Here is a 16,508-nt window from a genome sequence, read left to right on the forward strand (position 1 = left end):
GTGTCCGTAACAAAGGGATCGTATCACATTGTCCACGAAAAGAAATCGACATGTTAGTTTGGCTGGAAGATGGTCTTTCTTCTGCAGATGTTACTCCCCCCCCACCGCGGGGGGCTCGACCCACCAGCGGACAGGCACCAGTATTAGGAGAGGGGGGCTGGCCGTCAGGGTCCACCGCGGCTCTGGCACAAACCCGGCGACACGGAGGTGGCATGGGCAGGAACGGACTGGCCGTGTCGGCTTCTCACTTTTTGGATTTTAGAAGGGCATGACATGCCTATATCTGTGTCTCCCCCTCCTTTTACTCCTCCACCTCTTTTATTTTCACATGACTATATGTACTTCGAACAGTTCGGCGAACACACGGGTGTTCGACGAACCGAACCGAACTCGAACACTACGGGGGTGGCTCAACACTAGTCGAGACATGTTTGAATCTGATTTAGAGCATGCCCAGAAGGGTTCAGGCAATGTTAAAAGCCAAAGGTGGATTTACAAAATACGTTGTACAAAAATTTATGTATGAGATAACCAAGATGATTGTCTATACAATGATGGTAGGATCACGTTCAATGCACTAGTGTATGGTGAGATATGGAGCCTGAAAGTGAAAAGTTCAAAACATTGTTACTCTTTTGCTTGTTAGTGTACACTGGTTTAGAGATGGGAGAAAGTTCATGGGAGGGCTTCTTTAAAAATAAATGGAACAATATCCTTTTTTCCCCCTTGTCAGTCATCCCTGTCTCATGCACTGATTATTCACTCTCAAAAACTGTTGAAATCTGTGTTCACATCTGTCTTGCAGTCTGCAAGGCTCAAAGCAGACGGTTTAGAAAGGCTCAGTTTGTGCACGTCCCTCCTGCTGCTGTTTTCCTGTTTTTCAAAAGGATGGACCAGCTCTCTGCACTCATACTAAAAGTATTTTCTGAATAATATACTGTATGTTGATCTTGCTTAGTGTGTGTGTTTAACATACATTTTGTGTGTGTAACATGCAGTGTGTGTAACATGGAGAGTGTATAACATACAGTGTGTGTAGCATGGAGTGTGTGTAACATTGAGAGTATGTGTGTAACATGCAGAGTGTGTGTAATGTACAGTATGTGTAGCAAATAGTGTGAGTGTAACATACAGTATGTATGTGTGTGACATGCAATGTGTGAATGTGAGTGTGTAGCATTGACAGTGTGTGTAAAATACCTTGTGTGTGTAGTATGGAGTGTGTCTGTGTGTATATCATTATATGTCACTTTATGTAGCTGTGCATGTATCAGGGTATATTCAGGTGTACAGCATATATGTGTCTGTAATTATGTGTATGTACAGTATGTATTTACAGTTGTGCTCAAAAGTTTATATACCCCGGCAGAATTTTTCCTTTCTTGGCCTTGTTTCAGAGAATGATTGAATGATAACAAAAAAAACTTTTTCTCCACTCATGGTTATTGGTTGGGTGAAGCCATTTATTGTCAAACTACTGTGTTTTCTCTTTTTAAATTTTAGTGACAACCAAAAACATCCAAATGACCTTGATCAAAAGTTCACATACCCTGGTGACTTTGGCCTGATAACATGCACAGAATTTGACACAAATGGGTTTGAATAGCTACTAAAGGTAACATCCTCACCTGTGAACTGTTTGCTTGTAATCAGTGTGTGTGCATAAAAGCTGAGTGAGTTTCTGGGATCCAGACAGACTCTTGCATCTTTCCTCCAGCCACTGATGTTTCTGGATTGTGAGTCATGGGGAAAGCAAAAGAATTGTCAACAGATCTACGGGAAAAGGTAGTTGAACTGTATAACACAGGAAAAGGATACAAAAAAATATCCAAGGAATTGATAATGCCAGTCAGCAGTGTTCAAACTGTGATTAACAAATGGAAAATCAGGGGCTCTGTCAAAAATCAAACCACAGTCAGGTAGACCAACAATAATTTTGGCCACAACTGCCAGGAAAATTGTTTGGGATGCAAAGAAAAACCCACATATAACATCAGCTGAAAATCAGGACTCTCTGAAAACTAGCGGTGTGGCAGTTTCAAGATGCACAATAAGGAGGCACTTGAAGAAAAATGGGCTTCATAGTCGAGTCGCCAGAAGAAAGTCATTACTGCGCAAATGCCACAAAGTATCTCGCCTACAATACGCCAAACAACACAGAGACAAGCCTCAAAACTTCTGGAACAAGGTAATTTGGAATGGTGAGACCAAAATTTAACTTTTTGGCCACAACCATAAATGTTACATTTGGAGAGAGGTCAACCAGGCCTATGATGAAAGGAACACCATTCCTACAGTAAAGCACGGAGGTGGATCACTGATGTTTTGGGGATGTGTGAGCTACAAAGGCACAGGAAACTTGGTAAAAGTTGAAGGAAAGATGAATGCAGCACATTATCAGCAAATACTGGAGGCAAATTTGCACTCATCAGCCCGGAAGCTGCGCATGGGACGTACTTGGACTTTCCAACATGACAACGATCCAAAACACAAGGCCAAGTCGACCTGTCATTGGCTACAGCAGAACAAAGTGAAGGTTCTGGAGTGGCCATCTCAGTGTCCTGACCTCAATATTATTGAGCCACTCTGGGGAGATCTCAAGCGTGCAGTTCATGCTAGACAGCCCAGGAATTTACAGGAACTGGAGGCTTTTTGCCAAGAAGAATGGGCAGCTTTACCATCTGAGAAATTAAAGAACATCATCCACAACTACCACAAAAGACTTCAAGCGGTCATTTATGTTAGAGGGGGCAATACACGGTATTAATAACTGGGGTATGTGAACTTTTGATCAGGGTCATTTGGATGTTTTGGGTTGTCATTAAGATTTAAAAAGAGAAAACACAGTAGTTTGACAATACATTGCTTCACCCAACTAATAACCATGAGTGGAGAAAAAGTGTTTTTGTCAACATTTATATTCTCTGAAACAAGGCCAAGAAAGGACAAATTCTTCCAGGGTATGTAAACTTTTGAGCACAACCGTATATATCACTGTTAATCTGTATGTATGTATGAATGCATGTATCAATGAAGATGTGTTGTTTGATAGTGTGCTAATGCTTACATAAGTAATTGATAGGGGTGTGTATTATTTATATAATTGGGAGTATGTGTGAATACATATAGTATACAGTTGTGCTCAAAAGTTTACATACCCCGGCAGAATTTTCCCTTTCTTGGCCTTGTTTCAGAGAATATGAATGATAACAAAAAAACTTTTTCTCCACTCATGGTTATTGGTTGGGTGCAGCCATTTATTGTCAAATGTGCTGCATTCATCTTTCCTTCAATTTTTACCAAGTTTCCTGTGCCTTTGTAGCTGACACATTCCCAAAACATCAGCGATCCACCTCCGTGCTTTACTGTAGGAATGGTGTTCCTTTCATCATAGGCCTTGTTGACCTCCAAATGTAACGTTTATGGTTGTGGCCAAAAAGTTAAATTTTGGTCTCATCACTCCAAATTACCTTGTTCTATAAGTTTTGAGGCTTGTCTCTATGAAGTTTGGTGTATTGTAGGAGAGATACTTTGTGGCATTTGCACAGTAATGGTTTTCTTCTGGTGACTTGACCATGCAGCCCAATTTTCTTCAAGTGCCTCCTTATTGTGCATCTTGAAACAGCCACACCACTAGTTTTTAGAGAGTCCTGATTTTCAGCTGATGTTATTTGTGGGTTTTTCTTTGCATCCCAAACAATTTCCCTGGCAGTTGTGGCCTAAATTCTTGTCAGTCTACCTGACTGTGGTTTGGTTTTTACAGAGCCCCTGATTTTCCATTTGTTAATCATAGTTTGAACACTGCTGACTGGCATTATCAATTCCTTGGATATTTTTTTGTATCCCTTTCCTGTGTTATATAGTTCAACTACCTTTTCCCGTAGATCTGTTGACAATTCTTTTGCTTTCCCCATGACTCACAATCCAGAAATGTCAGTGACTAGATGAAAGATGCAAGAGTCTGTCTGGATCCCAGAGACTCAGTCAGCTTTTATGCACACATACTGATTACAAGCAAACAGGTCACAGGTAAGAATGTTTCCTTTGGTAGCCATTCAAACCCACTTGTGTCAAATTCTGTGCATGTTATCAGGCCAAAGTCACCAGGGTATGTGAACTTTTGATCAGGGTCATTTGTATGTTTTTGGTTGTCATTAAGATTTAAAAAGAGAAAACACAGTAGTTTGACAATAAATGGCTTCACCCAACCAATAACCATGAGTGGAGAAAAAGTTTTTTGTTATCATTCATATTCTCTGAAATAAGGCAAAGAAAGGAAAAATTCTGCTGGGGTATGTAAACTTTTGAGCACAACTGTATATGTATTTATATGATAATGTGTATATAGTGCATATATATGTGCTCAATGCATATGTAATGTATATGTGCATCATATGTATTTATATATTTATATTTGTAAATTTGTGCATAAATGTGAAATATGGTACCGATTTATTAAGACTGGCATTGTACACACCAGTCTTAATGAAGCTGGAAAAAGATGCGACTACTTAATTAAAGGGAATCTGACACAAGGTTTTTGCCATCTAATCTGAGAGCAGTATAAAGTAGAGACAGAAACTCTGATTTCAGTGTCATTTACTAGGCTGCTTGCAGTAGTTTTGATAAAATCTCTCTTTTATCAGAAGATTACAACTAGAGGACTAATAAGGCTGCTGCCATGTTGTCCTCCATATTCATGAGCTGTGTATAACTCCGATGCCACCACTAATTGACAGTTTTCTGCCTATGCACAGTGCAGTGTACAGAAAGCAGCCAATCAGTGGTGTGGGCCAGGCTTATACAGAGCTCAGCATTTAGAGAACAGGTAGATCTACAGCAGATAAAAGTGTGATCCAATAAAAAAAATATAACATGTAGTCCAGTAAGTGATACAATGCTGGAATCAGGGTTCTGCCCTTAAATTAAACTGCTCTCAGATGTTGTAGCAAAATTGGTGACAAATTCTCTTTGAGTGGCATATAACTTTTAATGAATTAGATGCATCTTACAACAGCCATGTGTCTCAGCCAATGTTACTCCAATCAAGGATTGTAGTACATCTCTGGTGTAAAGTGGAACAAATTATGAAGAATCTACTGGGCAGCTTTGCCACAACCCTGTAGGCCCCTGCACGTCCTTCCTTGTTTGTCTGGTTTGTGTATATACATACACTATTCCTCCCCACTTCCCTGGGTGGGGGAGGGGACAGATAAGGGCTGACTCATGAGAACAGCAGGGTACGTGGCCCCAGAATCTTCACCATCAGAAGTAAACCGGGGAGCAGGGATAGATAGGGAGCCACTAGTGTTAGGGACAGCGTAGGAGCCCCTGGTCCCAGGTTGTCAGACAAGAGCAACGTGACAGCAACTTTGAGTCAAGCAAAAGTTTTTAGACATTTCAAGGTGTTTTACCCCCGAATTTTGGCGTAAACAATCTGATGAATCAGGCCCTATGTTTATATATGCATAATTTGTATATATTTGATTAATGTTCACATGTACACTGTGTGCAGAATTATTAGGCAAATTAATATTTTGATCACATGATACTTTTTATACATGTTGTCCTACTCCAAGCTGCATAGGCTTAAGAGCCAACTACCAATTAAGTAAATCTGGTGATGTGCATCTCTGTAATGAGGAGGGGTGTTGACTAATGACATCAACACCCTATATAAGGTGTGCTTAATTATTAGGCAACTTCCTTTCCTTTGGCAAAATGGGTCAGAAGGGAGATTTGACGGGCTCGAAAAGTCCAAAATTGTGAGATGTCTTGCAGAGGAATGCAGCAGTCTTGAAATTTCCAAACTTTTGAAGCGTGATCACCGAACAATCAAGCGTTTCATGGCAAATAGCCAACACGGTCGCAAGAAGCGTGTTGGCCATAAAAGGCGCAAAATAACTGCCCATGAATTGAGGAAAATCAAGCGTGAAGCTGCCAAGATGCCATTCGCACCAGTTTTGCCATATTTCAGAGCTGTAACATTACTGGAGTATCAAAAAGCACAAGGTGTGCGATACTTAGGGACATGGCCAAGGTAAGGAAGGCTGAAAAACGACCACCTTTGAACAAGAAACATAAGATAAAACGTCAAGAATGGGCCAAGAAATTTCTTAAGACTGATTTTTCAAAGGTTTTATGGACTGATGAAATGAGAGTGACTCTTGATGGGCCAGATGGATAGGCCAGAGGCTGGATCAGTAAAAGGCAGAGAGCTCCACTCGGACTCAGACCCAAGCAAGGTGGAAGTGGGGTACTGGTATGGGCTGGTATCATCAAAGATGAACTTGTGGGACCTTTTCGGGTTGAGGATGGAGTGAAGCTCAACTCCCAGACCTACTGCCAGTTTCTGGAGGACAAATTCTTCAAGCAGTGGTACAGGAAGAAGTCGGTATCGTTCAAGAAAAACATGATTTTCATGTAGGACAATGCTCCATCACATGCATCCAACTACTCCACAGCGTGGCTGGCCAGTAAAGGTCTAAAAGAAGAAAAAATAATGACATGGCCCCCTTGTTCACCTGATCTGAACCCCATAGAGAACCTGTGGTCCATCATAAAATGTGAGATCTACAGGGAGGGAAAACAGTACACCTCTCGGAACAGTGTTTGGGAGTCTGTGGTGGCAATGTTGATCGAAAACAGATCAAGCAACTGACAGAATCTATGGATGGAAGGCTGTTGAGTGTCATCATAAAGAAAGGTGGCTATATTGATCACTAATTTTTCTGGTTTTTGTTTTTGCATGTCAGAAATGTTTATTTCTAAATTTTGTGCACTGATACTGGTTTACCTGGTGAAAATAAACAAGTGAGATGGGATTATATTTGGTTTTTATTAAGTTGCCTAATAATTCTGCACAGTAATAGTTACCTGCACAAACAGATATCCTCCTAAGATAGCCAAATCTAAAAAAAAAAACACTCCAACTTCCAAACATATTAAGCTTGGACATTTATGAGTCTTTTGGGTTGATTGAGAACATAGTTGTTGATCAATACTAAAAATAATCCTCTAATATACAACTTGCCTAATAATTCTGCACACAGTGTATAGTATGAACAATGTGATGAGGGTATGTGTGCTTGTATTGTGTACATTCATGTGTAATGTGCATGTGCTTATATTATTTATCCGTGTGTACATCTATGTAATGTGTATATGTGTGTGCACAATGTACATTTGTGAGCATAATAAATATCTCTATGTGTATTTATTGTGAATATTCATGTGTCTCTGAGTATTTTATAAATGCACATATAATGTGTACATATGGGAGTAATGTGTACATGCATGTACATGTGTACATATAAATGTGCAAGTATATGTGCATGTAAGTGTGCATATTTTATATATGAATGTGTAATGTGTACGTAAAGTGTAAATGCATGTGATGTGTGCATTCTATATAAGTGTGCGCAATGTGCACAGGCATATACACACTGCTCAAAAAAATAAAGGGAACACTTAAACAACAGAATATAACTCCAAGTAAATCAAACTTCTGTGAAATCAAACTGTCCACTTAGGAAGCAACACTGATTGACAATCAATTTCACATGCTGTTGTGCAAATGGAATAGACAATAGATGGAAATTATTGGCAATTATCAAGACACCCTCAATAAAGGAGTGGTTCTGCCGGTGGGGATCACAGACCACGTCTCAGTACCAATGCTTTCTGGCTGATGTTTTGGTCACTTTTGAATGTTGCTCATCCAGGATGGCACATCAATGCGAGCTGTGGCAAGGTTGGCTGTGTCTGTCAGTGTAGTGTCCAGAGGCTGGAGGCGCTACCAGGAGACAGGCCAGTACACCAGGAGACGTGGAGGGGGCCGTAGGAGGGCAACAACCCAGCAGCAGGACCGCTACCTCCGCCTTTGTGCAAGGAGGAACAGGAGGAGCACTGGCAGAGCCCTGCAAAATGACCTCCAGCAGGCCACAAATGTGCATGTGTCTGCACACACTGTTAGAAACCGACTCCATGAGGGTGGTATGAGGGCCCGACGTCCACAGATGGGGGTTGTGCTCACAGCCCAACACTGTGCAGGATGCTTGGCATTTGCCACAAAACACCAGAATTGCCAAAGTCGCCACTGGCGCCCTGTGCTCTTCACAGATGAAAGCAGGTTCACACTGAGCACATGTGACAGACGTGACAGAGTCTGGAGACGCCGTGGAGAGTGATCTGCTGCCTGCAACATCCTTCAGTATGACCGGTTTGGCAGTGGGTCGGTAATGGTGTGGGGTGGCATTTCTTTGGAGGGTGGCACAGCCCTCCATGTGCTCACCAGAGGTAGCCTGACTGCCATTAGGTACCGAGATGAGATTCTCAGACCCCTTGTGAGACCATATGCTGGTGCGGTTGGCCCTGGGTTCCTCCTAATGCAGGACAATGCCAGACCTCATGTAGCTGGAGTGTGCCAGCAGTTCCTGCAAGATGAAGGCAACGAAGCTATGGACTGGCTTGCCCGTTCCCCAGAGCTGAATCCGATTGAGCACATCTGGGACATCATGTCTGGCTCCATCCACCAACGTCATGTTGCACCACAGACTGTCCAGGAGTTGGCGGATGCTTTAGTCCAGGTCTGGGAGGAGATCCCACAGGAGACCATCCGCAACCTCATCAGGAGCATGCCCAGACGTTGTAGGGAGGTCATACAGGCACGTGGAGGCCATACACAATACTGAGCCTCACTTTGACTTGTTTTAAGGACATTACATCAAAATTGGATAAGCCTGTAGTGAGTTTTTCCACTTTAGTTTTGGGGGTGACTCCAAACCCAGGCCTCCATTGGTTAATACATTTGATTTCCATTGATGATTTTTGTGTGATTTTGTTGTCAGCACATTCAACCTTGTACAGAACAAAGTATTCAATGAGAACATTTCATTCATTCAAATCTAGGATGTGTTATTTGAGTGTTCCCTTTATTTTTTTGAGCAGTGTATATATATAAAATTATGTGGATTAGTTTATGTATATGCATGAGGGCCCTGGGCCCTTTGCTTTATGTGTCAGTCGCTGATTAGTATTGTAGTGAAGCTAATGATAAAAGCCGATCTATCGCTGTAAATTAGTGAAAGTTATTGCATAATCTCTAAAAATAATTGTAATAAACTTTTTTTCATGTCAGTGTAACAAAAAAATGACTCCTCACTCAACCATCACATACATATTAATGTATGAGATCCACTGACATTTGTGATGTTCATGGACAGACGGTTCAGAAAGACATTCTCTTCTGGTTTGTTTTCAGTTAATGATACATATTAATATATTTCTGGTAGCGGGATACTTACACTTTTATTTCACTGTTCTCAGCAGCTAAAAGAGAAGACATTGTCAGAAATTCCTACTTCATTATCTGGTAAAACTTAAAGCAAACCTGTCACCAGGTTTGACCAATATGACAAGACAAGCAAAGACAAGCAATTTGAACTGCAAGACAAGGGGGGGAAGTCCGGTCCTAGGGGTGTTGCTGGTCTTGGTTTTCTTCTTGCGATCCCGTCCTCCTTCTTGCTTCGTGTGGATGACACGTTTCTACGTCATCCATACAATGTCCCCGGCATCACACTCCTGCGCAGGTGTACTTCTCTGCCTTGACTAGGGCAGCATAAAGTACTTCAGTGCACATGTGCCAGGGCTCTTTGACCTTTCCTGGTACCTACGTACTGCAGTACTTTGCTCTCCTCTTGTCAGGGCAGAGAAGTACACCTGTGCAGGACCGCAATACCAGGGAGACTGTGTGGACGATGTAGGGACACGTCATCCACACGAAGCAAGAAGGAGGGCGGCATCGCAAGAAGAAGAGAGGCGCAGGACCAATAACAGTGACACCCCAAGTGAGTGTAATAAAAGCTCTTTTGCTTGTCTTGTAGGTCGGATCGGGGGCATATATACAGCATTATATAATGTTGTATATGAGGGCTGAAAGGTGGTGGCCGTATCTCATATCGATCAAACCTGGTGACAAGTTCCCTTTCAAATAAAAGGGAACCTATAAAAATATATAAAAATAATTTACACTCACTATCAAACTTGTGGTTTTTCATATTCGAAACATAATTTGTCCATTTTGGCATCCTAGCTGTTAATAGTTACAGATTCTACAATGCATCTGGGATGTCACAGAAGTATTGAAAGTTGGCATCTGGTCTGCAGTCATATGACTGGCAGTTGAAATCATGCCTAGAACTCAATGGCACTTGGCTTTTGAGTCTGAATCACTTAACTGCCTTCAACGTAGAATACTTTAGAATTTTGTAAAAAGTACAAATCCAGTTTCAGCCTTATAACTTCACTTCTTTGTATATAATGCTTACCTGCTCTTTATTTTCTTAAAGGGGTCGTCCAGTCTAAAATGAAAAGTCTGCAGTCACTCTGAGAGTCTGTAGACTTGTGAATCCTCCCAGTGCATGCACTGTCTGCTGGGAGGATTCGCCAATGCCTGAGCCAGGATCGGCGGTGATGTATGCGTCATGTGTAGTGGGAGAAGTATGCTGTGTATTGTATGCTGCCGCCCTTGTGCTGCAGCATACAATACCCCATAAATGAAAACAAGTGCCATTCAGTGGGAAGCAGGAGGTTGGGTGCTGTGCAGTGCCAGGCTGCCAGTTTTGCCCTTGGTATGTACAATAGGAAATGTCATGCAGCATTGCATATTAGGTAGAGGGGTTCACAGCAAATACCTTGTATTTGGGTGCATTTTGTTGATCTAGACGATTTTTAAAAAACAGGGTATGTTAGGATATTTAAAGGGGTTGTCCGGTCTAAAATGAAAAGTCTGAAGTCACTCTGAGTGACTGCAGACTTGTGAATCCTCCCTGCACACACACTGTGCATTGTGAGAATTCACCAGTTTCTGAGCCGGAAACAGTGGTGATGTATGCAACATGCATACTCCCGGGCAGAAGCCGTCTCAGAGTGACTTCTCACTTTTCGTTTTAGAATGGACAACCCCTTTAAACTTCCTAACATACCCTGTTTTTAAAAATATCATCTAGATAAACAAAATGCACCCATATACAAGATATGTGCTGTGCATCCCTCTACCTAATCAGCAATGCTGCATGACATTTCCTACTATACATACTGTGGTAGATCAGCTCACTAAGCTGCACACGGAGATAGACACAAGAACGCTGTCTCTTTAAATTTCTTGTTGGTTTATTAGAATGCGGCATAAACCAACAGAGTCCATCAAAGTAAACACGGCCCTTTGGGCAAAAGAGGACAACCAAAACAAAGTGGCAACACAAAGCACAGTCCTTTGCCACCTCCCACCTGCTCTATGGTTGTTCTAAAAAAAAATAGACCTTAAAATGGCAGCTTAATCCCTTACAACACTTAGTGTGCTGGAGCAAAACTTCTGGGTTTCAAATCACTGAAGCCAATAGCCTCAGTGAAACATACCTCGTCTCCAGCACTTTGCCAGTAATTTTGTCACATATCCCCCTCCGCCCACAGCTGGGAGTTTTGGCATCTTCACTTGCAAAACAGTGAAGTCTGGACAGGGCATCTGCATTACCATGTAGCTTCCCGGGCGGTGATATATCTGGCTGACCCTAGCCTCTCAATGAACTCATCAACCCGGGGCATTGGATATGCGTCAAACTTGGACACCTCATTCAGCTTCCTGTAGTCATTACAGAAACACCACTCTCCATCCACCTTCGGCACAAAGACATTGGAGCTGGACTAGCCGCTTTTTGACTCCTCGATGATGCCCAGGCTCAACATTCTCCTCACCTCCTTGGAGTTCACCTCACAGTGGGCTTCGGTAATCCCATACAGCATTTGGCTCACTCTCACATGCAGTTTCATGAGGATTTCATGCTCCACAACCTGTGTACAACCTGGCAGCTCCAAAAACAGGTCCCGGTTCCGCTGTGACATCCTTGACCCTGGCTTCAGGATGGGCCCCCAGGCATGTAGCTTCGACCAGTTCCCTGTCTCACCATGGTTTGAGCAGGTTAATGTGGTATATCTGGTACGGCTTTCTTCTCCCTGGTTGTTGGACCTTATAGATGATGTCACTCAACTTTACGACTACCTCGTATGGCCATTGCCACTTGGCCAAGAACTTGCTTTCCACCGTGGGGATCAACACCAACACCCGGTCTCTAGGGCTAAACTGTCTCAGTCTTGCCAACCGATTGTAGATCCTTAACTGGGCCTCTTGTGCTTGAAGGAGACTGTCTCTCACAATCGGCATCACCCTCGCGATCCGGTCCTGCATCTGGACCACATGCTTGATGATCCTCCGGTGGGGTGTTACATCGGCTTCCCAGGTCTCCTTTGCAATGTCCATAAGTCCCTGAGGATGCTGTCCATATAACAGCCCGAATGACAAGAACCCCGTAGAGGCCTGGGGAACTTCCCTAATTGAGAATAGCACGTAGGGGAGTAGACAGTCCCAGTCTCGGCCATCCTTCTTCAGGACCTTCTTGAGCGTGGACTTTAGGGTCTTATAGAACCTCTCCACCAGGCCGTCCGTCTGCGGATGGTACACTGATGTATTGAGTTGTGTAATCTGGAGAGCCTTACACAGCTCCCACATCACTTTAGACATAAAAGAAGTTCCTTGGTCTGTCAGGATCTCCTTCGACAGGCCTGTCCGGGAGAAAATATGCATTAGCTCTCGAACTATACTCCTGGCAGAGGAGTTTCTCAGTGGCACCACCTCCGGGTATCGTGCTGCATAGTCCATCACCACTAGAATGTATTGATGCCTCCTGGCTGACTTAACCAGAGGCCCGACAAGGTCCATGGCAATCCGATAAAATGGGACCTCTATAATGGGCAATGGTGCTAGGGGACTGTGGAAGTGGGATACTGGAGCAGTTAGCTGACAGGTAGGGCAAGACTGGCAGAAATGAACAATGTCTCGGTGACATCCAGTCCAGTAGAACCTCTGCAGGAACCGCTCTACGGTTTTGTTTATTCCCAGATGCCCACCCAAGACATGAAAATGGGCCAAATCTAACACCCTACGCTTATAGGAACCCGGCACCAAAACTGCTCTATCACTTCCCCTCTTGGTTTAGTGACCCGATAAAGCAGCTTCTCATTTAATGTGAAATATGGGAATCTGGTGTCAGCCCCTGGCTCTTGAGAAACCCCATTGATTACAGTCACATTGTCATATGCACCTTTCAATGAAAGATCCTGCATTTGAGCGGTGCCAAAATTCCCCCCAGAAACACCCAACTCAGGAATCTTAGCCTCCTGGGTCACCGTCTCATCCTCATCACTGGCAAGGACACACAGGGGGAACTCATCCATCTCCGACTACGATAACGGTTCTTCATGGTGGCACCGGCTCCTATCTGAGTCACCTGGTACCCCCGCTTTCCACCATAAGTCCCAGAACAGGCTAAAGTCCCACCCTATAATCATCGGGTGTAAGAAGTCCTTAACCACTTTGACCACATGGGACTCAGCCCCACAGTTCATTTCCACAGTCACTTTGGCAATAGGGTAGTCCTTGGAGTCCCCGTGAATAAAGTGGACGCCGACATTTTTCCCGGGTATCAACTGGTGGGGGAGTGTGGCCCTTAATAGTGTCACCAAACTCCCCGAGTCTAAAAGTCCTGACACCAGTACCCCATTTATGTTCACAGGACATGACTGTGGTAGTCAACACTGGAGGTAGGGCAGGCATAGAACAAACAGCGCCTCCCTAGGCTGCAGTCCATCTGCTCGGAGGACATAGGAAACCGAGCACCAGTCAGATAGGGGGCCAGCACCTCCAACCACTGCTCCGGTGGCAGCTTTTCCCGCTCTGGTACCCTCTCGAACACAATAAAAAATGCCTCAATATCATCACTTGGGGTCATTTTCTGCATGGCTCGCCTTCTGAACGTAGGCGTCATCACCTGGGGTTGAGGAAGGGGCTGCCGGCCTCCCACATACCTGCCTCTGTGAGCAATTCCATCTGCTGTTGTCGGTGCTGTTCTTGTTGCTACTGCTGCTGTTGGTGAATCTGTTGCATAAGCAGCTTACTTGTCTCCTGCTGGGCTAGCAAAAGGTGCTTAATCAGGTCCTCCATGCTGCCTGTCATCATTTTCTGGCTTATGACCGCCTTTACCCAGGACATGCGGCTTGCCACAGCTGCTGTATGTGTTCCTGGAATGTTGCCCGCATTCCAGACACCACCTGTGGTAGATGGGCTCACTCAGCTACACACGAAGGTAGACACAGGAACGCTGTCTCTTTAAATTTCTTGTTGGTTTTTTAGAATATGGCATAAACCCACATAGAGTCCATCAAAATAAACATGGCCTTTTTGGCAAAACAGGAAAAACAAAACAAAGTTACAACACAAAGCACAGTCCTTCTGGTAGCGGGGATCCGCCCGCTCAGGGTTTAGCCAGCGGTTCAGGTTACACAACACCACCTCTCTGGAGCTAGCCTCTCCAGACATACTGAACATTGAATGCCTTAGCAAGCCATCTATTTAAACACCAGACCACACCCTGGGATGGAGAACAACCTCCGACCCGCTCTATGGTTGTTCTCTAAAACCTAGCCCTTAAAATGGCTGCTTAACCCCTTACAACACATAGTGTGCTGGAGCAAAACTTCTGGGTTTAAATCACTGAGGCTAATAAACTCAGTAAAACATACCTCCCCTCCAGCACTTTGCCAGTGACTTTGTCACATTACCAAGGGCAAAATTGGCGGCCTGTCACAGCACAGCACCCGACCTCCTGCTTCCTCACTGAACGGCATTTGTTTTCAATTATGGGGTATTGTATGCTTCAGCACCAGGGCGGCAGCATACAATACAAAGCATAGTTCTCCCACTGCCACAGCCATAGCTTCCTGCTGTTTTAACCCATCATGCAGGAAGCTCAGTAGTCTGGAAGTGGAGGGAGAAATTGTTAGAAGGCACACTGATGTCTGCAGGGCTGGGAGCAGACAATTTAGAGAGGCTCCAGAAGTCTGGGTTGCCAATTGTCCATAAATTCCAGGACAGTCCATAAAATTAAAACACTTTTTTGCCCTGTCCATAAAAATAAATCTAAGGTGTCCATAGTTATCATCATTTTACAGTTTACAATGAACGCAGCTAATGCCTACATTTCACAATTATGGGCTGTAGACATGGATCATTGATAATCATGATTTATTATCTTTGTTTTCCAGTGTGTCCATAAAAAATATTGTCTGTCCGTGATTTTTTGATAAGCTGTCCAAAAAAAAAGAAAAAGTCAAGTTGGCAACCTTAGACAGAGTTCGCCACGCCCCAGTTCTGCCCAGCTTGGTAAGGCTGGCTGGAACTAAAATGTCAAAAGTAGCTAACTTTTTGTGCAACTTCGAATTACTTAAAAATCTTGAATCTAATTCTACATATGGTGCGCTTGTGGTCATTCTACCAGGACATACAGTCCTGGTAGAACTGAGGAAAGGGCAGCTTGAAAATGCTTTGCTATCTTCTGATAGCCTTCTCCTGCTTTGTGGGCCTCCATCATTTTCATTTTCAGATTGCTAGGCAGCTGCCATGGCTGCTGTTTTTTTGGCATTAGATTAGAGGAGGCTGGGTTTTTATAAAGCTGGGAAATTTGCATCACCTGGCCTTTCCTAATGATGATAGTAGTGATGAGTGAGTATGTTTTGTTAACCCTTTCGTGTAGGGTCCTTTCATGTAATACATGTAATAAAGCTGTCAAACAGTTGCAAATCCTGCACACGGGAGTGATTCAAACATATCACCGAGCAGCTGTAACTACTCGGTGCTCGCCCGAGTATACTCAGCGAAAGGGTAAACAAAACATACTCACTCATCACTAGATGATAGTGAACAAGCAATAACTCTAACAGGCTAATTAAGGTCTGAAACCCTGGTCAAAGTTATCTGAGCACACAAATCTCCAAGGGTGCCCAAACGTTTGCATCAGTCCATTTTCCTTTTAGTCATTTTTAAGATGTAAAAAATGACTACATATATACATATACAGTACAGACCAAAAGTTTGGACACACCTTCTCATTTAAAGATTTTTCTGTATTTTCTTGACTATGAAAATTGTACATTCACACTGACGACATCAAAACTATGAATTAACACATGTGGAATTATATACTTAACAAAAAAAGTGTGAAACAACTGAAAATATGTCTTATATTCTAGGTTCTTCAAAGTAGCCACCTTTTGCTTTGATGACTGCTTTGCACACTCTTGGCATTCTCTTGATGAGCTTAAAGAGGTAGTCACCGGAAATTATCTTCCAACAATCTTGAAGGAGTTCCCAGAGATGCTTAGCACTTGTTGGCCCTTTTGCCTTCACTGTGCAGTCCAGCTCACCCCAAACCATCTCGATTTGGTTCAGGTCTGGTGACTGTGGAGGCCAGGTCATCTGGCGTAGCACCCCATCACTCTCCCTCTTGGTCAAATAGCCCTTACACAGCCTGGAGGTGTGTTTGAGGTCATTGTCCTGTTGAAAAATAAATGATGGTCCAACTAAACGCAAACCGGATGGAATAGCATGCTGCTGCAAG

The 16,508-nt window shown here is 43.4% G+C and overlaps 1 protein-coding gene across 2 annotated transcripts in view; it reads right to left on the minus strand.

Moving 5' to 3' along the window:
- EMCN (endomucin) overlaps positions 1-16,508 on the minus strand; it is a 237,336-nt gene that overhangs the window by 25,143 nt on the left and 195,685 nt on the right. Inside the window, exon 10 of one of the 2 annotated variants that reach the window (XM_073655378.1) lies at positions 9,306-9,330. The exons of the other annotated variant lie outside the window; for it this stretch is intronic. Within the exon in view, the coding sequence (XP_073511479.1) occupies positions 9,306-9,330 (25 nt within the window). The remainder of the gene's footprint in view (positions 1-9,305; positions 9,331-16,508) is intronic. 2 annotated transcript variants of the gene reach the window in all.

The sequence above is a fragment of the Phyllobates terribilis genome, unplaced genomic scaffold, assembly GCF_046119375.1.
Source record: "Phyllobates terribilis strain yellow unplaced genomic scaffold, ASM4611937v1 Scaffold_1__5_contigs__length_1240528914, whole genome shotgun sequence".
NCBI lineage: Eukaryota > Metazoa > Chordata > Amphibia > Anura > Dendrobatidae > Phyllobates > Phyllobates terribilis.